Source organism: Equus asinus, chromosome 17 (genome assembly GCF_041296235.1).
Source record: "Equus asinus isolate D_3611 breed Donkey chromosome 17, EquAss-T2T_v2, whole genome shotgun sequence".
NCBI lineage: Eukaryota > Metazoa > Chordata > Mammalia > Perissodactyla > Equidae > Equus > Equus asinus.
Window position 1 is genome coordinate 40914890 of NC_091806.1, and position 27574 is coordinate 40942463.

The window sequence follows — 27574 nt, forward strand, 5'->3', positions numbered from 1 at the left end:
CAGGGGCCCACGGGATTTTGGGGGCGGGACTATAGCGGGCGCACGCGCATAAGAAGAGGGAGCTCGGGCCTGGGGAGTTGTGGGTAGGGAAGGCGGGCGTGGAGTGCCCGCCCCCAGAAACTGTGGCGCGAAAAAGGTGCGCATGCGTATTAAGGAAGTGCGCTGCCCCGGGGGTCTCTACCGCCGGTTTCCATTGAGGCTGGAGCATTGAGGCCCCGGCTTCGCGCCGATGCTGGACTGACGCTCTGTCTCGGTCACAGCCGCCTGTCCCCCACACTCTTCCCTGAGCCCCACTTGCCCACACACACCTTAAACTCCTGTGCGGGGTCCGCTTCCATGGATCCCGAACCTCCTGAACCCTCGACCGGCGTCGACTCGGTTCCGCGCCAGCCGCCCAGCGCGCATTCCGGGCCTGATGCTCAGGCTCCCAGCGCGGGGGGCGCCTCAGGTACTGGGCCTCGGGCTGAATGCGGGTGGGTCCTTTGCATGGAGCCGTTTCGAGAAAGTGAATCAGGACGTTGGTGCTCCGTTTGAGTCTTAGGACGGGTCTGATTTTTCCTGACCTGCCGCAGGTCCTGCTGTCTGGCCTGGTTTCGCTAGGAGCTTGGCTTGTAGTAGGGCTAACGTTGGCTGAGATTGGGAGCACCATTTTAAGTACGGTACATGAATCAAGTACTTCGGTCCTTCCAAATCCCCAGAGGTGGATACAGTAACTACCCCTATTTTATAGATGAGGGACCCTAGGTGTAAAGGGCTCTTGCAGAGCAGCCTACAACTCCGGCCTGATTGTCAGAGTGGTTCCAGGCACCTCTAGCTGTTGTTATTGAGACCAACCAACATGAGTCCAGTCGTTCGTGGAAATCACCTAGCGCATGTGCACGTGGAGGAAGGTATTAGGTAATGTTCTAGAGGAGGAACCTGAGGCCTAGAGAGGTTAAGTAACTTGCTCGATGTTATCCAGCTAAGAAATATCAGAGCCAAGATGGAAATCTAGGCAGTCTGATTCCAGCCTGCTCTTTTGACCACTATGGTTTATTGCTGTCCTCACACACTGTTCTCAAGGTAGTCAGGGAGCAAGCAAATACACAGGGAACGAAGGGAATGATCCCTGGGTACTTTCTCTCGATCTTTTTTCAATGTTGTCTCCCCCTCCCCAGGAAGCTTAAAAAGACATTTTCCCCTCTAACACCCGCCCGTGAAATTTTAATACCGCTGATGGATTCTATGTCTGCTTATATACTCTGGCCCTTTGGAGGGCCAGAGACCTTTTCAATATCTAAGATTTTTCTTCAGGAATTGTCATTTCAGTCTAACAGAGAGGGCCTCTCTGATAAGGGTGATGTTTGTGCGGAACTCTGATGGAGATGGAGGAGAGAGCCAGGTGGGGTAGATACCAGAGTTCCAAGTAGAAGGACCGGAGCACTGGACTGTGCTTACTGATTAGTAGGGAAAATCATTACAGGTGGTGGTTAGGATCTTAAAAACAAAATTGGGGAGATTTTATGTGTGTTGAAGAGAGTTTGAAGTTTGGTGGAAATAATACAAATTTCGTTATCCGTGGAATAAATAAATGCTGAACATTTTTTCCTTTGAATAAGGTAGAAAGGGGATGTTCCACAAACGAAGAGTGTAATCGTCAAATTAAATGAAACGTGTATGCGTGCGTAAATATCTTTGCTTGACTGGTGCAGAAAAGCTGGGGTGTCAAGTAATGAGAAATGAGAAAAACAAGGTGAAACAATTGGTGGAAGGTGTTGAATGTTAATATGTTAACATCTTGTAAGTGCTTTCCCTGGCACTTTCCAGACACTGTGCTAAGTGCTTTATACATATTACTTCAATTCAAAAAATAGTTATTGTTACCATCCCCATTTCACAGATAAGAAAATTCAGTTATTACTTACCCAAGCATACATAACTAGTATGGCAGAGCTGTTATTCAAATCCAGTCTCTACTTTTGTCCCTATTAAGAAAATTATCTAAAACTTGGAGCTAGACACAAGTGATTACTAGGTGTCCTTTTGATGTAAACCAGGCCCACCCAGCTTCAGGATTATCTGATTTTCCAGGGAGTGTGTACCCTTGTTTGACATCCTATTATTGCTTGGGTATTTTACAACTCTCTTAGGTTGCCTTGTATGACATTAGCCCTTTTTTTTTTTTTTTTTTGAGGAAGATTAGCCCTGAGCTAACTACTGCCAGTCCTCCTCTTTTTGCTGAGGAAGACTGGCCCTGAGCTAACATCGTGCCCATCTTCCTCTACTTTATATGTGGGACGCCTACCACAGCATCGTGTGCCACGCGGTGCCATGTCCACACCGGGATCCAAACCAGCGAACCCTGGACCGCCGAGAAGCGGAATGTGTGAACTTAACCGCTGTGCCACTGGGCCGGCCCTGACATTAGCCAGTTTTATATCTACCTTTTAGCAAATTCATATCAGCATTCTTGACTGATGGACTCTACAATCCTTTCCTAAAATTCTCTTTTGGACCAGTCTTAAATCTTACTTGTTTTCTTATTAATTAATAGGTCGAATAAAATCTTTGACATGCATTCATTTTACATTTTTATGAGTTGTGTTTTAATTTTTTTAAATATTACTTTAACAACCTCTGGGGTATGCTGCCTTTCGTTGGTCTGCTCATTTATTCATTCAATAAATATTCATTGAGAGTGAGGATTTAAACTCAGGAAGTCTGACTCCAGAGTTGGAGCTTTTAGACAGCATGCTAGTCCTTTAACACCATGCCTCCTCCCAGCTAACATCATATCTTGCCTCTTCTTTCCAGCAAATGTTTTTAACTTTTAAAGTGCTGTCTACACCTGCATTGCTTGGGAGCCTGTTAAAAATGCTGAATCTTGGGTCTTTCCACAGAACAAATGAATTCGAATTTGTATTTTAACAGGATCCCAGGTTATTTGTATGCACACTAAAGTTTAAGAAACACTCCCTAGGGCCTGCCTGATGGCACAGCGGTTAAATCTTCGGCATCCCGGGGTTTGCTGGTTCAAATCCCGGGTGCAGACGTGGCACAGCTTGGCAAGCCATGCTGTGATAGGCGTCCCACATATAAAGTAGAAGAAGATGGGCACGGATGTTAGCTCAGGGCTAGTCTTTCTCAGCAAAAAAGAAGAGGATTGGCAGTAGTTAGCTCAGGGCTAGTCTTCCTCAAAAAAAAAAAAAAAGAAAAGAAACACTCCTTTACACGATGCCGTCCACTTTTTTCTCAATACTTTTCAGTCATCCTACTTGATCTCTCAGCAGCACCTTACCCTGTTGACCCATTTCCCGTTTCTTAAAACATTCTGTTCCCACAGCACTTAGGACACTCCTTTCCTAGTGTTCCTCTTATCTTCCTGATAACTTCTTAGTGATCCTTTGAGGTATATCTTCTGGCCATTCCTTAAATATTAGTGTTCCTCCAGTTGTGTGCTAGGCTGGCTTATTTCTCCCGCTGCTTGGACCACCTTATCCACTCCCATGATTGTCATGACCACCATTATGCCTGTAACTCCAGCACAGGATCTTTTTCCTGAGCCTCGGAGCTATACATCCAATTGCCTTCTGGATGAACATTATCACCTGGATGGTCCACAAACCTCAACTTTTCCAAAACGGAATTTAACCCACTCCTGTTTCTCCCGATTGTCCCAGCCCCCCATTGCCACTACTCTAATTCAGGCCATTGATGCTGAGGTTTTTGTAACAGACTTAATCTAGCTCCCTGGCTCTGGCTTCCTCCCTTCTAGTCCATTCTCACACCTTGTAGTGATCTTTGCAAATAAAAAATTCAAGTCTCACGTCTCAGCTCATAATCCTTCAGTGCCCCTCCATAGAATTGAGGCTAAAGTCCAGACCGTCAGTATAGTCGTTAGGACCCCTGCTTCCTTTGCCAGTTTTCTTACCACCACTCTCCCCAAGCCTGGTCCGCCCTGCCCGCCCACTGTAAAGTCCCTGACGTTCGAGATCATGTCTGTGTAAATCATCATTGTATCCCTATTGCCTAAGAGAGTATATGACACAAAGTAGGACTCAATATATATTAATTTATCTCTTTAAGTTTTTGAAGGATCTTTCTCCAGCCTCAATTCATGGGCTACCCTACTCACCGAATGACCTGATTAGAGAGGTCTGGTGAGTTTGCTCAGGGAGCAACCCTGCCCCCACCTGGCAGCAAGAGGCATTGCCTCCTTTAATGGAGGAGGAGGCTATGTAAATAACCAGTGCTTTGCCAGGACCTGGGAGACAAGACAGTAACCTAAGTGGAGAACAAGGCTCCATTTGGTAACAGAATTTCCTGGATTGTGGAGAAGTATGATACTGGGGAAGATTATCCTCATCTCTGGGGAGATGAGGACGTTGAAGATTGTAAGGATGGGCTTAGAAGCTATATTTGTGGACCTGAGGGAGGAGGGTTTTGGACAGGAAGGGATGATGAGGAGTTGATACAGGGAATATCAATTCTCTGCCTTTTGGCTAAGACCAAGTGTAGCACCTGTTCTTATCAGTTTAACATCTGATATTTCCTCTATCTGAGGACAACATATTACGTTGATTTTTGGAACAGGGAGATAGTATAGGAGCTCTGTCTGCTCCACGAATCAACCTGGCATTGTGGTACTTCTAGTACTAGTGCACCCCTTTGGGGATAGTTAGTTGTTTAACAAGAGGTTAAGAGAGAAATCTCTTGTAGGGTGTTAACCTTCCACACTCAGGTCCTGGCTCAAGTCAATGGGTTCTTATCCAGGGAGCATTTCCCTGGTCCCCAAGTGTTTAATGGGATTGATATACTTGGAGTTGGAGTCACCCCCACAATGACACCACAGTCCACAAACACCCCACAGTGGGTCTTTGGCCTAGGGAAAAGGCCTCTTACACTGGGAACGACAGGATCTCCTGAACTGCAGACGCTTGTATCTGACTGCCAGACGTCTTCACTGAGATGGCTCATAAACATCTCAGCTTAATTTGTCCAAAACTGAATTCATCATCTTTCCCCACAAATCCATTCCTTCTCTACTGTGCCCTCTTTTACTCAATCGTCTAAGACACAGATGTGGTCATTATCCCACTGCTGCCATACTGTAAATGTCCTCCAGCCAAAGACTGCCAGGAACATATTTGTACTGGAGCACGGTGGGTTTACTACTTGTTACAGCAAGGAAGCACACACCGTGGGGAACCATGGATGTCTCAGTAAGAGGGGTTAGAAAGAACTTACAGGATTTGGGCTTGTGTTAGGTGATTTTGTGGAGGGTTTAAGCAAGTGGGGCTTTACTCTGGATGTTTTCAGGAAGTGGGATCATTTTATGATTGGATATCTTTTTTTTTTTTTCAGTTTTTTTTTTTAAAGATTTTTTTGTTTTTTCCTTTTTCTCCCCAAAGCCCCCCGGTACATAGTTGTATATTCTTCGTTGTGGGTCCTTCCAGTTGTGGCATGTGGGACGCTGCCTCAGCGTGGTCTGATGAGTAGTGCCATGTCTGCGCCCAGGATTCGAACCAACGAAACACTGGGCCGCCTGCAGCGGAGCGCGCGAACTTAACCACTCGGCCACGGGGCCAGCCCCTATGATTGGATATCTTAATAAGTCTTATCTAAAGGAGGGAAGACCAGAATGAGGCTAAAGCTATAACTGGTGAGGACACAGCAGTCCCTCCTATTAGCCAGGACAGGGAGATGTTAGGACTTTTGTGATTTGGATAACGTTCACATGTTTATCTGCGTTCACACATGATTATGGAATGGGCTTATGTTGCCTTGATCCTTCGTGATCAGAGTGGCCTGTCTGATGCTGATGTTGTGTGAAATTATGTTCAACATGAGAACACCAAGGCCTGGCTCTGAGTGCCAGGCCAGCTTCTGGAGGTCAGCAGCTGCTCTTCTCGTCCTCGGTGCCCTAGTTCAAGCCATTCACCCCTGGATTTCTGCTGCAGGTCCTAACCTGGTTCCCTGGCACGGACTTTACCCCCTTGTAATCCATTCTCCACTTTGTAGCAAGAGTGATCTTTCTGAATAAAAAATCTGATCCTTAGTGCTCCTCCTTTGTGCATAGGTTAAAGTCTGTGCCTACCGAAAGAGCCAACATGGCCCAGTTTCCTTTTTCAGTTTCAATACCACCACTCTATGCCCTCCCCTGTAAACTCCCCGAGCTCAGAAATCTTGTCTGTATAATTTATTATTTTATCCCCATCCTGTAAAACAAGGTATATCACTATAATTCATTGATTGCTTGCTCTATGCTATGAAGTAAGCTCCTGAAGAGATTGTTAGAAGAAACACTTTGCACTGTAGGCGGCTTCCTCTAACAGGAATCTCTGAGGATGGAAGCTGCATTCAGGCATTTTCTCAGGGAATAGCTCTGCCCTCTCCTGGCAGCAAGAGGCACTGCCTCGGTTCGTACAGGAGTTGGGATATGCAAATGAGCAGCACTCCGCTGGAAGCTGGGAGTAGGACGTTCACCACTACGGCAAAAATTCACTTTGAGAACAGAATTTCCTTATTTCCTGAACTGTGGAGGAATGTGCCATTCGGAAGCTCTCCCAGCGACAGAGTAGACTGTTTTTTGGGAGAGTTGAAGATGTGGATTTTTTTTTTTTTTGGAGGAAGATTAGCCCTGAGCTAACATCCACCGCCAATCCTCCTCTTTCTGCTGAGGAAGACTGGCCCTGAGCTAATATCCGTGCCCATCTTCCTCTACTTTATTTGTGGGATGCCTGCCACCTTTAGTTGCTCAGTATCAAAAACATGATTTTATATTCTTTAATCACAACTTAATATTGAAAAAAGGAAGGGAGGGGCTCTCCTGAGTTTCCTTTCCAGTCTGAATGCTGTTCTCTGCTAGGGGGTCTGATTAGTATAGAGTCGGCCCTCTCTATCCCTGGGCCCTAACCAACTGGGGATCGAAAGGCCTACGATGGTCGCGTCTGTACGGAACATGTGCAGACATTCTTTTCTTGTCATTATTCCCTAAACAATACAGTATAACAACTATTTATATAGCATTTCTGTTGTATTGGGTATTGTAAGTAATCAAGAGATGATTTAAAGTATATGGGAGGATATGCATAGGTTATATGCAAATATTACATCCTTTTATATAAGGGACTTGAGCATCCTCAGATTTGGGTATGGAGGGTGGTCCTGGAACCAGGATACAGAGGGACGACTGCATTTAGAAGTGAGATAAATACTCTGACAGAAAGGAATGGTCTACCTTTGGTGTGGTGGTGAGGGAAAGCTTACTGGGAGGGAGTGAGGCTTCCATTGTTTTCTCAAGGATGAACAGAAGCTGGGTTGAGGTGGAGGTGGTTTTGAGGGTGGGAGAAAAAGCAATCCAGAGAAGGACCAGCATACGTTGCAAGGACCCTATGGCTTGAGGGACAATTTCAAGGAACTAGAAGAAGGCTATTGTGTTGGGAATGCAAAGCGAGGGTGTGAGTGAGGAAATGATGTTTGAAACATTGGGGTAGAAAGACCTCTCGGGACCTTGTTGATCATGTTAAGTCTATAAAAGCAAAGAAAATCAACTGAAAGATTTTAAGAGCGGTGCCATGATCAGATGTTTTTTCTTTTGAGGAAGATTAGCGCTGAGCTAACATCGGCTGCCAATCCTCTTCTTTTTTTTTTTTTTTTTTAAAGATTTTATTTTTTCCTTTTTCTCCCCAGAGACCCCCGGTACATAGTTGTATATTCTTCGTTGTGGGTCCTTCTAGTTGTGGCATGTGGGACGCTGCCTCAGCGTGGTTTGATGAGCAGTGCCATGTCCGCGCCCAGGATTTGAACCAACGAAACACTGGGCCGCCTGCAGCGGAGCGCGCGAACTTAACCACTCGGCCGCGGGGCCAGCCCCCAATCCTCTTCTTTTTGCTGAGGAAGACTGGCGCTGAGCTAACATCCGTGCCCATTTTCCTCTCCTTTCTATTTGGGACGCCTACCACAGCATGGCTTGCCAAGTGGTGCCGTGTCTGCACCCGGGATCTGAACCAGTGAACCCTGGGCCGCCGAAGCAGAACGTGCGCACTTAACCACTGCGCCACCAGGCTGACCCCCATGATCAGATTTTTATTAGAAAGGATCACTTGAGCTGTGGTGTAGAGGATGACCGGAGAGGAACCAGTGGATGTGGTGGCACAGAAGGTGATGTCAAGTTCAGGCAAGATATGGGCAAGTCATATCAGTTGTATTTCTGATGTTCAAGAATATTTAACAGCTCTAACATATATGCTTTATGAATTAATATATTTGCCGTCTGCCCACTTTATAAAACAGGATTAGAGATCCTGAATGCAGGAGTAAGAACTGGAACATTTCTAGTCTGGGTCGAGACTTGGAACTGTTTCCAACTGGTTTAAAGAATTGTGTGATGGCAGGCAGTGGTAGTTTCTGTTTTTCTTTAAGTGGAGATACTCTAATTAAATTAACGAGGTTTATTAGAGTTTATATGAGCTCCTAACTGTATAGGGAGAGGTAAGAGCCAAGAAAATTGCCCATGTGCTTCTGGCCTAGAAAACTGGAAGAATGACGCCGTCACTCTCTGCACTGTGATATCTGAGCAGGAGATTGGAGAGGAGAGGCTATAGGGGGTTGTAGGGATGGCATTGATGACAACATTAATTTTGGATAATTAGAAATAAAGAACTAAGTGAAGATGAACAATTGGGGTTGAGCACTTAGGTTTGGGGGTCATTTTAATAGATTTGAGAATAAATGGGCTTGAGGGACTGAGAGCGTGTAGAGAAAAGCAAATGTGCAGTGCAGTAAAATAAGATAGACAGATTATAAGCATATAGTTTGGAAAGGAAAACATAGAGCTGCCATTTGTTGTAGATAACATAATCACTTATATAGGAACTCCCCTCCAAAGTCTACAGACAAATTCTTGGAAATAATAGAAGAGTTTAGCAAGATAGCTGGATATAAAATTTCATGTGCAAATGTCAGTTGCACTAGAAAACATATTAAAGAGAAGACATCATTTATAATAGTTTCACAAACTTGTAAGTCCTTAGATGGGGCAGGCCCTGTGGTGCAGCGGTTAAGTTCACACGTTCCGCTTTGCGGCCCGGGGTTCGCCGGTTCGGATCCCGGGTGCGGACCTATGCACCACTTGTCAAGCCATGCTGCGGCAGGCATCCCACATAGAAAGTAGAGAAAGACGGGCATGGATGTTAGCTCAGGGCCAGTCTTCCTCAGCAAAAAGAGGAGGATTGGCGGTGGATGTTAGCTCAGGGCTAATCTTCCTCAAAAAAAAAAGAAAAGAAAAGAAAAGAAAAGCATTAAAAAAAAAAAGTCCCTAGAAATCTAATAAGATGTGCAAGCCTCCTGCAGGGAAAGTTGCAGAATATTAAGTGATATTAAAGAAGACCTAAATATGTGGAGAGATTATGCCACATACATGGATCGAAAGACTTACTATCACAAGGTTGTCAGTTCTTCCCAAATTGATACATGATTCAATACAATTCCAAGAACAGTCCAAACAGGATTTTTCATGAACTTGTTAAGATATTTCTAAAACTCAAGGGAGAGTAAAAGGACAAAAATTAGCTGAGACACATCAGAGAAGAGCAAGGAGGGGAGACTTGCCCTGTTGGGTATGACTTGTTATGAAGCTCTGGTAATTAACACGGCATGGGATAAACAAAATTGAGCAATAGATTAGAATAGAAAGCCCAGAAAAATCCATGTACATATGGCATATGAAGTGGTGGCATGTCAGATCAATGGGAAAGGAAGGACTGTTGTTCAGTATATACAACCGGAAGAAATGGGTATCCTGAACTGTGTTTACTCACACTTCTGACACCAGATGTGTGGGTTTTTCCTTCACCCAACAACCAATCCTTCAGTTTTCCAGATCCCAACTGGGTGCCCTACAATTCAGTTCTGATGCTAACTACTCGGAATAGCACAGACCCCACAGGTTAAGGACTCGGTCCCACAAGACTGCCCCCACTTCAGAAGCCAGTTGCAAGTCCCAGGTTGCCGCCTGTACTTCTGACCAACTGGCCAGAAATCAGGAGTTCCCATGACCTCCCTTCTCAGGTTCAGTAATTCCCTGGAAGGACTTACAGAACTCAGGAGAAAGTACCATGTAGGTATGATGGATTAAGCCGTTGCTGTTGGTGATTAACTCAGTCTCCAGCCCCTCTCCTCTTTGGAGCTGGGGAGTGGAACTGAAAGTTCCAACCCTCTAATTATGCCTTGGTCTTTCTGGTGACCAGCCCTCATCCTGAAGCTATTTCGAAGCCCACCAAGATGGCCTCATTACAACAAAAGACATAACTATCACCCAGGAAATTACAAAGGATTTAGGAGCTCCCTGTCAGGAACCAGGGACAAAGACCACATATATATATATATATATTTTTTATCATATCACAGTTATCCATTTGGAAAAAAGATGAGATTGGCTGTTTACCTTATACCATAAATAAAAATCAGGTAAAGATGGATTACGGACTTTAATGGCAAAACCAAAACCTTCCATTTTTGCATAGAAAAAATTGATGAATATCTTTAAGGCCTTGAAGTACAGAAATATTTTTTAAAATAAGACACCAAAAAAAAAAAAAGAGAGCTATAAAAGACATTTTTTTTCCTTCTTCTTCCCAAAGCCCCCCAGTCCATGTTTGTATACTCTAGTTGTGAGTGCCTCTGGTTGTGCTATGTGGGACGCCGCCTCAGCATGGCTTGATGAGCAGTGCCATGTCTGTGCCCAGAATCCAAACTGGTGAAACCCTGGGCCACCAAAGTAGGAGCACACAAACTCAACCACTTGGCCATGGGGTTGGCCCCAGAAAAGACATTTTTGATGGATACGTTTGTTCATCAAAAGACACCTGTGTCCATATCTTGGTTTCTCATCCATTCTCCAATAAAAGGAACCAGGGCTCCTTGGAGAAATGGCTGTTTCTAGGGCTGGGGCCCTAGTGAATATACAAGGTGAGCCTGGAGGATCGTGTAGTGCCAGAAAGTAAAGAAGTGCTTGGGGGGTTGGGGGTGGGGGGGCGCGGTTGGGGAAGAGAGGAGCAGGCGAATGTATTAAAAGGACACAGAAGCCAACCTGAAAGAGCTCACAGTGGCCAAAATTTGAGCAAAAAGCCAAATAGTATAGTATTGGATTCCAACCCAAAGTATAAAATAAATATCCAAGAGTCTATACTGATATAAATATAAATAAATGAAGAGATAAATAAATGAGGGAGAAGAGACAAATCTCCTGTATAGAAAAATCCCAAATAGTATTTGTAGATACACTCCTCTCTGGGAAGCTGAGCTTAACTCCATACCTTCTGGGTGTGGCTGCACTTAGTGACTTTCTTGCAAAGAATGTGATGATAGAAAGTTTTGAAGGGCACAGAGGGTGGGGAAAACGACGATACCCACCAGTATTGTGTGACCATGACTGCAGAAGGAGCTGATGTTAGAGGACTCCATTAATCATTTTAAGGACAATTTAATCTCTTAGTACTTTTTTTTTAAAGATTTTATTATTATTATTATTTTTCCTTTTTCTCCTGAAGCCCCCCGGTACATAGTTGTGTATTTTTTCAGTTGTGGGTCCTTCTAGTTGTGGCATGTGGGATGTCGCCTCAGCATGGTTTGATGAGTGGTGTCATGTCTGCGCCCAGGATTCGAACTGGCGAAACCCTGAGCCGCTGAAGCAGAGCTCACGAACTTAACCACTTGGCCACAAGGCCGGCCCTTAATCTATTACTATTTAGGCTTTTTGGTGAGATCGGTATTCTGTCTCTCATCTCATCTCTTAGCTGTCTGATGTCATCTATCTCAGGGTAATATGTTAAAAGTGAGGGGCCAGCCTGGTGGCATAGTGGTTAAGTTTGTGCACTCTGCTTCAGTGGCCCAGGGATCATGGTTTAGATCCCGGGTGTGGACCTAAACACCACTCATCAAACCATGCTGTGGCGGCCATCCCACATTCAAAATAGAGGAAGACAGCCATAGATGTTAGCTCAGGGACAATCTTCCTCACCAAAAAAAAAAAAAAAAAAAAAGTACTTCTCTCTCTCTTTTATAAATATTGATCTGCTCTATCTGGTGTTTCTCTTTTAATACTTGGTTGCATCAGAGAGAATGGCTTGCTGCAGTGTTGTTCATTTGTCCAATATATTTGAGTACCAGATATTTTTCAGATGGTGCATTTATTTCTCTTACCCTAAGAGATGGTTTTGGTTGCCTTTCCTTTACTCTCTGGCTTTTATCCGCCCTCACATTTCTCACCCTTCAATAAGACAATTTTGAAAGTTCTCTTCGTCAGCAGCCAGTTTCCCTCCTGCAGGATTTGGAATAAAAATTATATTATTCCAACATCACTTCTTCAAATAACAGCTGCCAAGTGAGCCCCTCTGGTTGGGGTCAGCCTCCGTCTCTGCTTTCATCTCAGCTGCAGTTTGACTTCTGAATGCTCAGTTCCTTAACTTCAGCCATCTATTTTTCAAATGGCTAAACCCTTCAAGGCTGATAGGTATTTTAGATGCAGAGCTTGGATGCTTTTTTTCTGGGCCTTTGGAATAATGCCTCGGGCTCTGGCAGAGTCGCAGGCTGTTGTTGGACAGAGGCAGTCTCCTAACTTTCTAACTATCCTCCTATCTCTGCGCTGTCTTTGGAAATCCTTCTTTACACATTGGGGGAAAAGTATCTTCCCTATCATTTGGTTAAGATCAAGTGATCCTCATCTGTTGGGAAACATGTCACATGGATTTTTGCAACAGGGAGTTAGAAAGGAACTTTCTTTGTACACTTGGCCCTCTGCATTTTAGGGCCCCACCCCCATCTGCCTGCCTCAGTGTAAAGTACCGAAGACTCGTGGCCTCCTGTGGTCTTTACTGGCCTCTGAACTGTTGAATTGCCCTTTTCTTTGCTTTGTCCCAGCCTTTTCTTAAAGGCTGAATTCGTCTTGACAAATTATATACTTTGCATTCCTACAGTAAATACTAAGTTTTATATTTATCAGCATACATTGTAGGATCTGAGGATCTCTAGCTACCTTCTGCTCTTTCTCTAAGTCTTTCCCTGTTGCTTTCCTAGCCTCTCCTTTCCCCAGATTTATTAATTTGTTAAATTATTTTGGTTGAACAGTTACAAGTCTTGGTTTGTTTTCCTGCATTAACAGCTTAATCTTTATACAATACAGTGTTTAAATTCCTTTTCACTTTTATCCTTTTATCTTCACATGTTACTTTTGTTGAATTGTTTCTAAGAATGGAAGTATTTGGGTTTGATACAGTTCATCTACCCATTTACCAAACACTTATAAAGTGGCTACCACATGGTACCTCTGAGCAGGCAGGATCATCCACAAATAGCACAAGGTGCCAGCGACTTGTCTTGAAGTGCAAACAGACACTCAGACAAGGAAATGTAATAAACAAATGGAACATGAGTTGTAGCAGAGGTGCGTGCACAGTGGAGAGAAAGCAGTTCTTTCCAGGGAGTTGAGAAAAACTGTCATTTGAGCTAGGTCTTGAATGAATACAAATTTGAGACAGAGTGGCAAAACAGGAAGGGAAAAACAGAGGGAATGGCATGTACAAGGCCTGACTAAGCCCGGTGTGTTGTGAGACTGGCTGATGTGGCTGGAGGGCAGTTCCTGTGGAAGGCGCGGAGGGTGATAAGCTTGGAGAGGTAGGTTGTTAGCTTCTTTACTAAATGCGTAAGGGACTGACTTCATCTGTCTGGAGCTGTGAGGAGCTGTGAGTGAGATACTGTGTTCCTGGGGGGTGTTATGTTGGACCATTGCAAGGAGAGCTTCTGATCCCTGTCCTCAACCTTGAGTTTTCATGCTGGGGATAAAGTCTGTTCAGAGCCCCTGGTTGGCACTTATCTGGCATGCCCAGGGCACCTTGGACTTCTTATCATCATTAAGCACTGGTCTGAACTCCAACCTCTACCCACTTGCCTGCCTCCCTGTAGGAGTTGGTTCCAGCTTTCCTAGAGTGGGGGTGTATGGGCTTTGGGATGAAAAAGGGGAATGGCAGAGGATGAGCCTTTTCATACCCGTGGCACTTCTTTCTCTCTGCTATTTCTTCAGATCTTGGCTTCCGCTCTCCTCCAAATACACAGCCATCCTGGCTTCCAGCCCAGGTGGGAGAGGGAGAAAGAACTCATTTCCTTAAGCTCCTCTCTGAAAATAATCCAGCTGGCACTACTCAGGAACAAGATGTTCCGGAGAGTGTTGGCCCCTCATGGTGTTGATGTGCGGCAGTCCCTGCTCTGAACCTTGTCTCTGCCCCACTTACACGCAATCCAAGACCCCTGTAGAGGGAAGCTGGGTGGTCTTCAAGACCTCTGCAGTACCAGCTGTCTCCAAGGGCTAGTGTAGTGAAAGGATGGGGAGGTAAGGGAACTCTGGCACCCTGGGGAGACTGGGATAATCTGTGGGAGGCCCTGCAAGGTGGGGAAGAGTCTAGCCAGGGCATCTTTTGGTCTGTTGTAGGAAAAAGGTGGATGCCTCTAACTGAGGCCCAGCCCAGTTTGCTACTGCCCCCAGGTCACCGTCAATCTCTTCTGCATGTTGAATTCCTTGCTGCCCGCTGCCCGACATGCTGGCGCCAGAGACTGGGGTGGGGTAGGTTAAGATGGGGAGTGTCAGCCTCAACTCCTGTCCAAACAGATTCATCTTAAAACATCAAGGAAAAGATTGGATTAGAGTTAATTCAATAAAGTTAATAAAGCAAAATATTGTAGTGGGCGGTCAATAAATAGTTGCTGCATGATGAATTCATTGAACGAAACTCAAGATGAGTCTTGAAGGGCGAGTGGGAGTAAGCCCTGCGGGGAAGCGGAGGTCTAGCGCCAGGTCCCAGAGGCCTGGGAAAACAAGGCCTGGTGAAGGAAAGAGCTGAGCGCAAGGAGCCTTGAGAAGTTGGGAAGACCCGGCGGTGGCCTGAGCCCTGAGCCCTGGGCCAGGGGCAAATGGAGGATGGGGCCCGGGGAAGCCACCTTCCTTCGGAGTGGGCGAAGAGGGGCCGCGGGACCCCCGCCGGGCTGCATATCCTCTTTCCGCCCACTTCCGGCGGAGGGACATATCACAGACTCCACCTACCTAAAGGTGGCCCCTTGTTCAGCCTTCCTAGGGTCCGGCTCGAAGGAGCCTCAGGGGTGGACAGGTTCGAGATGAGGAGTTGGATCACGCAGCGGTCGGAGGCCTGTTCCGGACACTTTTCCTCCTCCGCGCCCCCTCCCCCCCCCGCCCCCAGCGGTCCCACAAAGAGCAATCCCGGACGTTTCACTTTAAGGGGCGGGCAGGCCGGGGCGGGCCGAGGCGGGGCTCCCCTGCCAATCCCCCGGGGCGGGCCCAACCCGCGGCAGACAGTCGTCGGAGCGTCTCGGAGCCGCATCCGCTGGGGAAACAGTCCAGGGGCCGGGAGGTCGGGGCACGTGTCCAGCCGCCACCTGACCGCAAGGCTCGTTGTGTCGCCGGTTCCGCAGGCACCATGAGCCAGGACACCGAGGTGGACATGAAGGAAGTGGAGCTGAACGAGATGGAGCCCGAGAAGCAGCCGATGAACGCGGCGTCGGGGGCGGCCGTGGCCGTGGTGGCGGCGGGCGGCGCCGAGAAGAACGGCCTGGTGAAGATCAAGGTGGCCGACGACGAGGCGGAGGACGCGGCCAAGTTCACGGGCCTGTCGAAAGACGAGCTGCTGAAGGTGGCGGGCAGCCGCGGCTGGGTCCGCACGCGCTGGGCGCTGCTGCTGCTCTTCTGGCTCGGCTGGCTCGGCATGCTGGCGGGCGCCGTGGTCATCATCGTGCGGGCCCCGCGGTGCCGCGAGCTGCCGGCGCAGAGCTGGTGGCACAAGGGCGCCCTCTACCGCATCGGCGACCTTCAGGCTTTCCAGGGCCGCGACGCCGGCAACCTAGCGGGTGAGCGCGGTGCATCCTCCCCACCGCCCCCCGCCCCTGGTTTAGCTGGTCACCGGCTCCGACCCTGTCCCTAGATTGACTCAGACGGTTGTCCACCCCCCGGTAGCGGGGACCGCTCCCTGGGACGTAGGTCGTCCTTCCTTTTAGAAGGAAACCGTCCCCCCTCCCTCCTTCACGGGGGTAGCTGACTCAGCATCCTCCTTTCTTCCTGTGGCGCCGGGAGCCAGTCACAGCCGGTTTCTGAAGTAATGTGTTAGGCTTCTTACATCAGTTCCTCCGAGTCTCGTGGTTCGACCTCACCCCCGACACCTAGTCGCGGGGAGAGGAGAGAATAGGGGATGTTAGAGGGACTGCGCTTTAATCCTGCTTCTGCGTTTCAGGCCTGAAGGGGCGTCTCGATTACCTGAGCACCCTGAAGGTGAAGGGCATTGTGCTGGGCCCAATTCACGAGAACCAGGAGGATGACGTCGCTGGGACGAACTTGGAACAGATCCACCCGGCTCTTGGCTCCAAGGAAGATTTTGATAGTCTCCTGCAATCGGCCAAGAAAAAGAGTGGGTGTCCTGGAGTTGCCAAGGAAGGAGCTGGGAAGGGGTTGGCCTTCTGGCCAGAGGGAAGGCAGGATAGGATTTTTGTCTGGTTTACACCTGACTGGCTCTGAGTTTTCCTAGGGCAGATAACAGGGGAGGTTTGTTAGGCTTCAGCCTAAAATGGATTCATCAGGTGATTTAGAAGCTTTCTACTTGGCAGTGCAATCATTTAACTTTTGGGTTTCAGTGCCCTTATCTGCAAAAGGTAGGCTTTTTACTAAGTCAGTGGCATTTAAACGTGTAAGAGTGGGTCCTTTTGAAAAAAAATCCAAATAAAATCTTGTCTTACTTTAAAAGGGTTCACTTTGGGAGTCGGGAGCCTAGGGCCCCATAGCTAAGTCTTCTCTGCTACACTACGCTCTTCTACCCTGTGAGATCTTAAGCCCCCCTCCCTTCTTCATAGCTCTGTTTCAATGCAATGAGTTTTACCAGGGTTCAAATCTAAGCTTTTGTACCGAGTAATATATAGGAAATACTCTATGGACTTGTACTTGTTGATTTCCTCCTTTCCCCTCACCCAAGTTTTTCTCATGACTGCCTCTGCCTCCATTGTTCTAGGCATCCGGGTCATTCTGGACCTCACTCCCAACTACAGGGGCCAGAACCCGTGGTTCCTCCCCGATGAGATTACCAGTGTGGCCACCAAGGTGGAGGTGAGTGCTGATGGCAGGTGGGAGCCGGATGCTGGGGCTGTGTTGGTCCTTTCACAGCAGCCCTGTAAACCTTGCCCGGCTTCAGCTGAGGGGCCCCTTGCTGCTTGGAGCCAGGCAGGCACGCTCCTCCCAAGGCAGAAGGATAAGCCAGCAGTGTACCCCTTTGACGCTTGTTCCTTTTCTTTTCTGTCCACTCGTTTTTCTTGTTTCCTTGACTCTGATGGTGACAGTGCCAGGAAGGAATTTCTCAGATGTCAGTCTGGGTTTGATTTTTCTTCCTTTTGGGAGAGGAAGCCCTTTCTCTGTGGGAGTCCTGTCCTGTCTGGTTTCCTGGTTCTCGTTGGATGTGTTTTGGAGTGGAGCCCAGTCTGCACTGGGGTCTTCCTATATGTCTGGGACAATGCCAAACGTTTCATATATGTTTTCTAATCCCCTGTATAACCGCACAAAGTCCCTGTCATCCCCAGTCTGTGAATGAGGCAGCTGAGGTTCAGAGGGACTTAATGTGCCTGGGATTTGAGGTCCTGAGCAGTCTTATTTCTCTAGTCTACCTTCTCTGAAGAGGTGTATAGGCTCAAACTCTATACCCAGCAGCTGGGAGTGGGGCTTTAGAGCACCCCTGCTCCTAAGCCGGGGTTGTAGGACACTGATCAGTTCAGAAGAGGCAGAACAAGATGGAGACAGACCCTGACACCTTGCTGGCAGCCATGATTCTGAGGTAGAATTGAGCATTTCCATAGGACCCTTGGGGTCATCCAATTCAGCCCTTGCTAATTGCTGGAAGACCCTTTAAAGTGGGCCGGCCTGGTAGCATAGTAGTTAAGTTTGTGCACTCTACTTTGGCGGCCTGGGGTTCGTGGGTTCAGATCCTGGGCACAGACCTATACACTGCTTACCAAGACATGCTGTGGTGGTGTCCCACATACAAAATAGAAGATTGGTACAGATGTTAGCTCAGGAACTATCTTTCTCACCAAAAAAATAAGTAAAAAATAAAGTTAAATTGTTAAAAAATAAAATAAAATAAAAGTCACTGATAAGGGAATGTTTACAGGTGGCATGGCATGAGGAGTGGTGGCCTCAGATGAAAGTGGAGACGAGAGGAGAGAGCACATGGAGCAGGGAGAAAAAGGGAAAAAAGGGGGCTGTGGGGTACCATGTTTCATGCCCCAAGAATGCCAGGCCCTGAGGCCGGTTCTGCAGAGCTGGCGCCTCTTTTCAGATCTTCTAAGCTGCCCTCGGGCTGTGCTTTGAATTGCACTGTTTCATTTTTGCCCTTGCTGAGACCTGCTGTTTGACTCACACCCTCCCCAGGCCTCAGGACATTGGGAGAGGAGTAAGTACACTTGTCCTGGGCTCTTCACTAGCATTTTGGGTCCTCTCTCTGCTGCTCTCTGATTCTGGTCTTGGGCGTGCCTCTTTGCTTCTCTGAGACTGTTTACTCATCTCTAAAACGAGTCTACTAGCCTACCACACATGCTAAGGGTTGAATGAAGTTATGTCTATGAACATACTTTTTCTCTTGGGCCTGTTCTGTAGGGATCAAAGGTGAAGCTGTGTGATTTGCCTTGGGGAAGAATAGAAAAGTAAAATGCTACAGCACTAAGAGAATCGATGATAGGTTAGAAGGGAGGGGACCAAAGGCTAAACTTTTGTAACAGAAGTGGGAAAGTGAGACCATTCAAGGCAAGTGACTCTCCCAAGGTCATGGCGAAGTGCTCGGTAGGCAAGGTTTAGTGTGGGCTGGGATTTTCTGAGCCTTTGCATCAGAGTGTTGATATATTTCCTCTGTTCTTTTGCCCTCCTCCCTATAGGATGCCCTGAAGTTTTGGATGCAGGCTGGTGTGGATGGCTTCCAGTTTCGGGACGTGGGGAATCTGACGGTGAGTTCCCTTTCCATGTGAGAGGCAGAGCCTGGGCCAGAACAGAGTGTCTTGCCAGGGTCTCATAGTGTTTCCTGTTCCTCAACTCTGCTTTTTTCTTTCTAGAATGCGTCTTCATTCTTGGCCAAGTGGCAGGACATGACCAAAAACATCAGTGAAGATAGGTGGGTGACAGACCACACCCCCTCCCCAAGTCGGCTCCACTGTGAGAACCCCTCAGTGGAATGGTAGGCCCAAGCAAGGGGGAAGTTCCTCGTCCAGAGAACCTTCTTCACTTCCAGTTTTCCTTTCTTGTCCTATACCAACCTTGTGCCCTGCTCTACTCCGTGCAGGCTCTTGATTGCAGGGACCGAGTCCTCTGACCTTCACCAGATCCGGAGCCTACTCGAATCCACCAAGGACCTGTTGCTGACCAGCTCCTACCTGTCAAACCCCAGTTTCACTGGCAAGCATGTAGAATTCCTGGTCACCCAGTATTTGAACACCACTGGCAGTCGTTGGTGCAGCTGGAGTGTGAGTACTACAGTGGTGGGCGTAGGGCAGGAGGCGTTTTGGAGGAAAGGGGTTTTGGGAAATGGAGGCAGGGGTGGGCTTTGGGGCTCACCAGTGCATCCGTTCCTGCAGTTGTCTCAGACGGGGCTCCTGACTTCTTTCGTGCCGGCTCAACTCCTCCGACTCTACCAGCTGCTGCTCTTCACCCTGCCAGGGACCCCGGTTTTCAGCTATGGGGATGAGATTGGCCTGGAGGCAGCTGTCCCACCTGGACAGGTATTGCTTGCTGCCTCCCCAGTACAGTGCTGGAGGTGGTGTTCCTCCATCATGATGGCTCTGTGGATGAGAGCAGACAGATATGAGCTTTGGGTGGAATTGTGTTTGATTCCTAGTCAGCCACCTAGTCAGAAGCTGTGTGACCTTGGCAAGTTACTGCACTTGTCTGAGCCTTGGCCATCTCTGCTATGATATTGCATTTCTTGTAGGGTAGTTAGGATTAAATGAGGGCATATTTTAAAATGTGATGCCTGGTACCTGGTAGGTATTCAGTATGGTAGCCATCACTCACTCACTTAGTCATTCACTCAGTGGACAGTGGATACCCTGTGCCCTCCAGGAACTCAAAAGTTCAGTTGGGGAGCCCAGTGAGAAGTGCACAGCAGCGAGGGCTGTGATAGGATAAGACTGTGAAGACACTCACTTAGTTTTAGCTGACACCTGAGCTGGTATTTACAGAACCGGTCATCAGTTTTTTCCACAAACTTACTGAGTAATTCCTATATGCCAATCATGGAGGATACAGCAAAGCACAAAAGAGCTAGAGATGGTGAAATTAGATAATAAATAAATATAATATAGATGGCAGGTGCTGATAAGTACTGTGCAAAAGAAAGCAGGGTAGGAGGCCTAGAGACTAGGGCATGGAGTGTATTTTACGTAGAATGGCCGTAGAAAACCTGGTGAGACAACTGAGCAGGGATGGGAGGGAAGTGAGGGAGCTAGCTGGTGGCTGTCTGGGAGAAGGGCCCTCTGGGCTGAGGGGACAGTGTGTGCAAGGACCTGAGGCAGGAGCCTGCCTTGTTTGTCCAGGAGAAGATAGATGTGGGTGGGGGGGTTATGCATCAATGGGGGTGGGAATGGCAGGAGGAGCAGGGAGTGCAGGCCAGGCCTCTTCCAAGTCCTATTTTCCCCACTTTTCAGCCTCTGAAGGCCCCAGTCATGCTGTGGGATGAATCCAGCTTCCCCAACACCTCAAGATCTGTAAACTCCGACAAGACTGTGAAGGTAAGGGATTTAGATGGGCAGGGCCTGACCAGCAGTGGGTGGGCAGGTGGCCCGTAGGAGTTTGCACCCAGGGGAGCCCTTCATCCCTTCCTGCTCTGTCTTCATCGTCTGCAGGCTCAGAGTCAAGACCCTGGCTCCCTCCTCTCCCTGTTCCGGCGGCTGAGTGATCAGCGGAGTAAGGAGCGCTCCCTGCTGCATGGTGACTTCCACATACTCTCGTCCGGGCCTGACCTCTTCTCCTACGTCCGACAATGGGACCAGAACGAGCGTTTCCTGGTAGTGCTCAACTTTGGGAATGTGGGCCAACCTGCCAAGTTGGGGACCTCCAGCCTGCCCACCAGCACCAGCCTGCCGGCCAAGGTGGATCTGATGCTCAGCACCCAGCCGGGCCGTAAGGAGAGTGCCTCTGTTGAGCTGGAGCACCTGACCCTGGAACCCCACGAGGGCTTGCTGCTCCGCTTCCCCTACGTGGCCTGAACAGGACCCACCACTCACACCTTCCCTTCTCCAGGCCCTTTGGCTTCTCGCTTCTCTTTCCTTTTTTTTATTTTTAACTGTCACAGATCACAAGTGAACCCCCAAATAGGGTGTTTTCTGCCTTCAAATAAAAGTCACCCCTGCCTGGTGAGGGTTTGTCTTCCCTCCACCCCTCTGTCAGGGGCAAGAATTTCACTCCCCTTCCTCCCCTCCCACCAAACCTGCTGCACAGTGATCAGGGCCAGAGGGTTCCATGCGTCTGCTCCAGCGTGAGAGGAAGGGGCCTGCCAAGCATCCAGGCCTCCTCACCCAGGCTGGGCCAGGTACTCTCCTGGAAGTCTCTGGTCTTGCTGACTGTTTCCTCATCTCCCTCAGCAATGGTCTTCAGCCAAGTGTGGTCAGTTTTCCTATTTGTGCAGACTTTGCCTTTCAGGGAGAAAGAGTGGGAGTGGGGTGGCCGGTTTTCTAGGAGGTTCTTGTGAAGGATACTAGAGGTTACTCATTCAACAGGAATTTATTGCATACTTAGCATGTGCCAGAAACTGTTTGTTCTAGGCCCTGGGGTTACAGGAGAGAAGAAAGTACAAAGGTCTCCGTCTCCTTGGGGCTTATTCTAGTAAGGAGACGCAGAAGACAGCAGATAAATAAAATCTAGAGTCGGGTGGCTATGGTGTAGTGTTCAAAGATCAAAAAGGAAAGCAGGGAAGGAGGTCGGTGTTTGGGGTGGGGGCTAGAGGAGGCCTCACCCAGGAGGTGACGTTTGAATAAGAGACCTGAAATAAGGGAGAGAGTTAACTTGCCAGATATCTGGGGAAGGAGCTTTCCAGTGCCCTGGGGTGGGAGTGTACCTGACACTTGTGAGGAATGAGGAGAGCAAGGGGGGAGGGTAAGGGATGACATCTAGCTGCCAGGGGGGTAGATTAAGAAGGTCATGGTAAGGTGGCCATAGCAGGGTGTGAAGAGTTTGGCAAATAGCACAGTCCCCACGAGACTGCCCTCACTTGAGACACCAGCTGCAAGTTTGGGGTTCCCATGACTATCCTTAGCGGGTAATCACTAGAACCACTCACGGAACTCAGGAAAGCACTAATATTACAGTTTTATTGTAGCAGAAGGATACACATTAGAACCAACCAATGGACAGGATGAATAGGATGGAACATGGGAGGGGGTCCAAATGTGGAGCTCCCCATCCTCTCCAGTGGAGTCCTGGACACAAGACCTCCTGGTGTGTAACACGTGCAGTGTGGCCAAGCAGGGAAGCTCACCTGAGCCTTGGTGTCCAGAGTGTTTCTTGGGGGCTTAATCACATATTGCCCATGTGGCTGACCTTTAGTCTCCCTCTTCCAGAGGTCACATGTCCCAAAGCCCTCAGGGTAAATCACATTGTTGACTGTCTGAAGTCTGAAGCGCCCAGACAGCAAAGACTCTGCCATTAGGCAGGGTGTCCCAGGGGCCTGGTGATCACCACCCTGTAGCTGAGGGCAAAAGCCAGACTTCAGGTAGGATTAATTCCTCACTACACACATGGTCTGAGGGAGTGGGATGGGAGTTGGAGGGTTTGGAGTGGAGCCACATGGTCTGACTTTGATTTTAACTGGCTCACTGGCTGTTTGACTAGCAGGGAAGCCGGTTAGAATAATTGTTGCTGCTGCAGCTTGGAAGACTTATTAGGACGTACCAGTGAAGGTGGTAAGAAGCCTTTGGATCCTGCATTTATGTTGCAGGTAGATCCCTAGGATTTGCTGTCACTCCTGTTGCAGTCAAGTGATTGTTAGGTTGGCCCTCCTAACTTTTTCATGGGAAAGAACACCAGTTCCTGTGGGATGGGGTGTGGGTTGCGCCTGGGCCTCTAAGAGTGTCTTCTATAGGGGACAGATCAAGAAATTCCACATTAAGGCCCAGTCCTTGTTGGCTCACTTTTGCTTGCCTTGCCCTGCAACTGCCTGAGGGGCTCCAGCACAATTCCTGAGAAGACCAGTCAGCCACCTGGACCTGGCTCCCCGCTGCCTACAATTTCCCTTCTTCCTCCTGACAGCCCTTCCCCTCTGGCTCTCGTTTAATCTCAGCCTCTCCTCTTCCTGAGGCTCCCCTCCCCTTCCCTCCTTGGCCTTTCCCAGGGTCCCAGCTCCAGCCTTCCCTCTTTCATTCTTCCTCTGCCTCTATGCTTCCCCTCTGACCTTCAGTCTGTATCATGGTGTCGCTACAGATGGAGCCTCATCGTGACTGCATGCTTTGAAATTTACTGTGGACTTACTTTTTTAAAAAAAGTGAAATTGTTAATTGTAAAATTTACCTAACAAAATTTGCCGTTTTAACCATTTTTAGGTGTATAGTTCAGTGGCATTAAGTAGATTCACACTGCAGCCATCACCACCATCCATCTCCAGAACTTTTCTCATCACGCCAAGCTGAGACTACCCATTAAACAGTGACCACCCCCCATATTTGTTTTCAAAATAGGAAATGAATTAACCAAAAGTCAAATCAAAGACACTCAAATTTCCAGTGATGCTGAGTGGGGTCGTGGTGACACCCTACCTCTGTGCTGTGGGGGAACAGGTGAGAACAGTAACTTGCAGGCCCTCTGCAATCTGCAAGAGCTAAATGTGCCATTAACTGCCATCACTTCCCACGTTAAAGAAGGAAGGGAACTTACGAGCCAGATGCAGTCACAGAAGCCACCTCAGCTCCCAACTATCCTATGAACGAATAATTCTCTTACTGCAGATGAGGAAAGAGGCCAGAATGCCTCTCCCCAGGGCACCCTGAACTGACAGCACGACTCGCCTGAAGCAGAGGGCAAGTGGCCCCCACAGGAAACGTACCTCTGCTGTTCCTTCATTCACTCAACAAACATTTTTTGAGCTATTGCCCTGTTCCTGGTAACATCCTCAACTTTCTGGGTTCAGGGTGAACAGGATCCTGCCCTCACGGTTTCCAGTCTCCAAAGGATCAAATGCTTGGAATTCTAAGCGCTGAAGGCCACCTCTTAAGGGTTAAGGGCACTTTTAAATGAGATAATTGTTTAATGAGACTCAGCTTTTTCCCCCCTTAAGTCATGTGATAAACCTCTGAGGACTGTGGGACCCTGTGTACAGAGGAGGCTGAGGGCTCAGAGAAATAAGGGACCCTGCTGGACACAGCAGTGGGGCTGCCATTTGCACCCAGGCTTCAGCACTGGTCAAGCCCCCTGCACCACTGGACTTGGTCTTTCCCCAGGGCCCCTGGCCAATTACCTGCCCTTGGGTTGGGGAGGGGACCGACCTCTCCATTGGCCTGAGTCATTCTTCTAGTACCAGTCAATGTTCTACGTGTTGGGCCATAAAGGGATCTAAAATACTGCCACCCTCTTCCGGCCTTCACTGATTGGGCGTGGAAGCAGATGTTCGAGTAATTGCAGTCCTGGGATAAAGGCTGTGGGGCAGCAGTGAACGAGGCCCTGTGGAGTGCAGAGAAGGGTTTAACCCGGGAGGGATCAGGGGAAACTTCTTGGTGCCTTCATGTGATCTAAGGCTGAGGCACGAGTATACATTCGTGTGATGCACTTACAGGACAGGATCACCTGTGTAGAGGAGACATTATGTACAGCCACTCAGTTGAGACAGCACGGTGAGTGTGAGGAACCATAAAGCCTGGTTTTTGGCAATCTGGGAGGGTAGTGAGAGCCAGCCAGGGGCTGAAGCACAAAGGGCTTTAACAGCCATGCTCAAGTGATCTACACTTTGCCCCGTATGTAGATTAGTGGTTCCCTCCTTCGTTGCGCAGTATTCTCTGGGAAAATCTCTCCCATCCAACATCCACTGAATCGGAATCTCCAAAGGGTGAGCCTAGGAGTCTGTTTTTTTTTCTTAAGATTTTATTTTTTTCCTTTTTCTCCCCAAAGCCCCTCAGTACATAGTTGTATATTCTTCGTTGTGGGTCCTTCTAGTTGTGGCGTGTGGGACGCTGCCTCAGCATGGTCTGATGAGCAGTGCCATGTCTGCGCCCAGGATTCGAACCAACGAAACACTGGGCCGCCTGCAGCGGAGCGCGCGAACTTAACCAGTCGGCCACAGGGCCAGCCCCTAGGAGTCTGTTTTTAGCCACCTTTCTGAAATGGTTCTCAGCAGTTTGGGAATCACGAGGTCCATGTTCCCCAACCTTGCTTTGTTATGCCCGAGGACAATGATTAGAAAAATCCTGGTTTTTCTTCTGGATGTTCTGTTTCAGGAGGTCTGGGTTAGGACACCAGCATCTATGTAAGAAGCTCAGTTAAGAACGAGAAAGGAACTTTGCTCTCGGTGGTGGGGAAACCACTGAAATGTGCTTGGTAGGAAATGATGTGGTCAGGTTTGAGGTCCAGAAAGATCACTCTGGCTCTGCTGTTGTGGAGGAAGAAGTTGAGGGTGTCAGAGAGCCTTTTAGGGGGCTGCTGGAATGGCCCTGGAAGATTCAGAAGTTAAAGAGGCAGAGGTGGTGGAGTTGGAGAGGAGAGGATGGCTTGGAGAGATGTCTCAAGAGAAGAAACTCCAGGATTTCATGATCGCCCAGGTGAGATGGATGTGAGGGAAGAAGTGAGCTGTGTGGTGATTCCTGAGTTTCCAGCTTAGGTGATTGAGGGGGCAGGCTGGCGCCATCAAGCTGAGTGGGGGAGGCAGGGAGAGAAGCAGCTGTGGGCAGAGAGGTGATCAGCTCCATGTAGACGTAGTGGGTTTAGGTGCCCTTGGACTTGCAGGTGGAAGATTCTACCAGGGGAGGGTCTATAGCTCAGCAGAGGGGAAGATCTGGGAGCCCTCGGGGTAAGAGAGAGGGTTACATACCGTGAGTGTGAATGATGCTAGGGATTGTGTGGGGTGAGAAGGGTGACATTGGAGCCCTGAGGACTGGCAACATTTACAAGACTGAGAGTGGAAGAGAGACCCACAAAGGAGGAAAAACAGAAGAGAATGGAGCCCAGGGGTTGGGAATGGGAAAGCAGGAGGATGAGACCAGGTCAGTATCAGATAGAGCAGAGCTGTCCCAGGTGCCTTCATTTTGGTGACAAGGACATCATTGGTGGTCTTCTGGTAGTCTTCTCCAGAGCACTTCCAAGGGATGGTGGAGAAATGGATTTTTCTGATTTTAATAGTGGGAGGGACTTGTACAAGTTTCTAGATAGTCAGTCGGAGTTCCTGGTTTTCTTAATCAGGTTTCTTAGGTTTCAAAAGAATTTATTGAAGGGCTATTAGGAACTGCCAGGAGGAGCAGGACTGGACTTGGAAAACGGGCAGGAAGCAAGTGCCAAGCAGCAGGAAGTACAATTGTCTTTTAACTGGAACAGCCTGGGAGGCTGCCATGGGGAACACGCTGCCAGTGCGTGTGTGGTTGGGCACAAAGCCATTGGTTGCTGAGGTGGGGTGTGAGTGATGCCGAAATTCAGAATGTGCTCCACTTGCAATGGCCTTGGTGTGTCCTGAGTCCAGGAATGAAGGGGAGAGGGCTCTGTCCAGTTGCTGAGTCATGCATGTGGTACTGTGCCTGCACTGAAGGGCATCCTTTTCCACTTCACACATGGGTGTTCATTGGCCTAGGGTGGTGCTAGATACAGAAGAGTCAAGGATGATTTTAAGGTTTTCGGCCTGAGCAGCTAGAAGATTGGATTTGCCATTTATTAAGGTGGGGAAGACGTCCGGAGGGACGGGTTTAAAAGGCGAAATGAGGAGCTCAGTTTGGGCCTTGATTCCTTTGAGTCTAGTCAACATGTAAGTGGAAATGTCAGGATGTTAGCTGGACATACTGTTCGGGCTTTCATGAAGAGACCTGGGCTTGGATGCAAATTTGGGAGTTAGGTGGACTGCTGGCATTTAGAGCCACACGATGACAGGAAGTGACCTGGGGAGTGAGTGTAGAGAGGGAAGAAAAGAAGACCAAGGACTGAGAACCAGTCCTTCAGAGGTGGGAGAGATGAGGAGGAGCCAGCAACAGACTGAGAAGGAGGGGCAGTGAGGTAGGTGGGAGGGTGTGGCCCTGGAGACCAAGCGAGGAGGAGATGGTGGACTCTGTGAAATGCTGCTGGAGGGACAAGTAAGAGGACAGAGGCTTGGCCGTGGGGCTTCTCATCATGGAGTTCTTTGGTGACCTTGACAAGAACAGTTTTGGTTGAGGCTGGGGCAAAAGCAGACTGGAAGAGGATCAGAGGAGAGAATTGGAGTTCAGTGAGTATAGACAGTGTAGCTGTTAAGGAAGGGAGAGATATGAGGCTTTGGCCAGAGGAAGAAGGGGGCCAAAATGCTTTGCTTTGTTTTAAGATGGGAGCGATAACAGCATATTTGCTGTAGTAGAG

The 27574-nt window shown here is 48.4% G+C and overlaps 1 protein-coding gene and 1 non-coding gene across 5 annotated transcripts; both read left to right on the forward strand.

The window, feature by feature from the left end:
- The first annotated feature begins 44 nt into the window (after positions 1-44).
- Positions 45-21421, forward strand: SLC3A2 (solute carrier family 3 member 2). Of its 4 annotated transcripts, none has more exons than XM_044749837.2 (10): positions 45-448; positions 15460-15891; positions 16272-16445; positions 17040-17134; positions 18949-19017; positions 19123-19181; positions 19350-19530; positions 19642-19785; positions 20710-20793; positions 20908-21421. In XM_044749837.2, the coding sequence occupies exons 1-10, from the start codon at positions 337-339 to the stop codon at positions 21268-21270; spliced, it is 1713 nt and encodes a 570-aa protein (XP_044605772.1). In that variant the 5' UTR covers positions 45-336; the 3' UTR covers positions 21271-21421. The 4 variants fall into 4 exon arrangements, with proteins under 4 accessions (XP_044605772.1, XP_044605771.1, XP_070344134.1 ...); XM_044749836.2 differs by having other exon boundaries at positions 82-448; positions 19123-19244; XM_070488033.1 differs by lacking the exon at positions 45-448 and adding an exon at positions 13483-13653 and having other exon boundaries at positions 19123-19244.
- On the forward strand, positions 4462-4648 carry LOC123278186 (U2 spliceosomal RNA). The gene has a single exon (XR_006515439.1). It is a non-coding gene; the product is annotated as a U2 spliceosomal RNA (small nuclear RNA).
- Positions 21422-27574: the final 6153 nt, after the last annotated feature.

Bases quoted from the DNA above. Each gene is read 5' to 3' on its own strand.
- SLC3A2 (XM_044749836.2), top strand. From the start codon at position 337: ATGGATCCCGAACCTCCTGAACCCTCGACCGGCGTCGACTCGGTTCCG. The intron at 449-15,459 runs GTACTGGGCCTC...CCGGTTCCGCAG, and splicing joins CAGCGCGGGGGGCGCCTCAG to GCACCATGAGCCAGGACACC. The intron at 19,245-19,349 runs GTAGGCCCAAGC...TACTCCGTGCAG, and splicing joins GAGAACCCCTCAGTGGAATG to GCTCTTGATTGCAGGGACCG.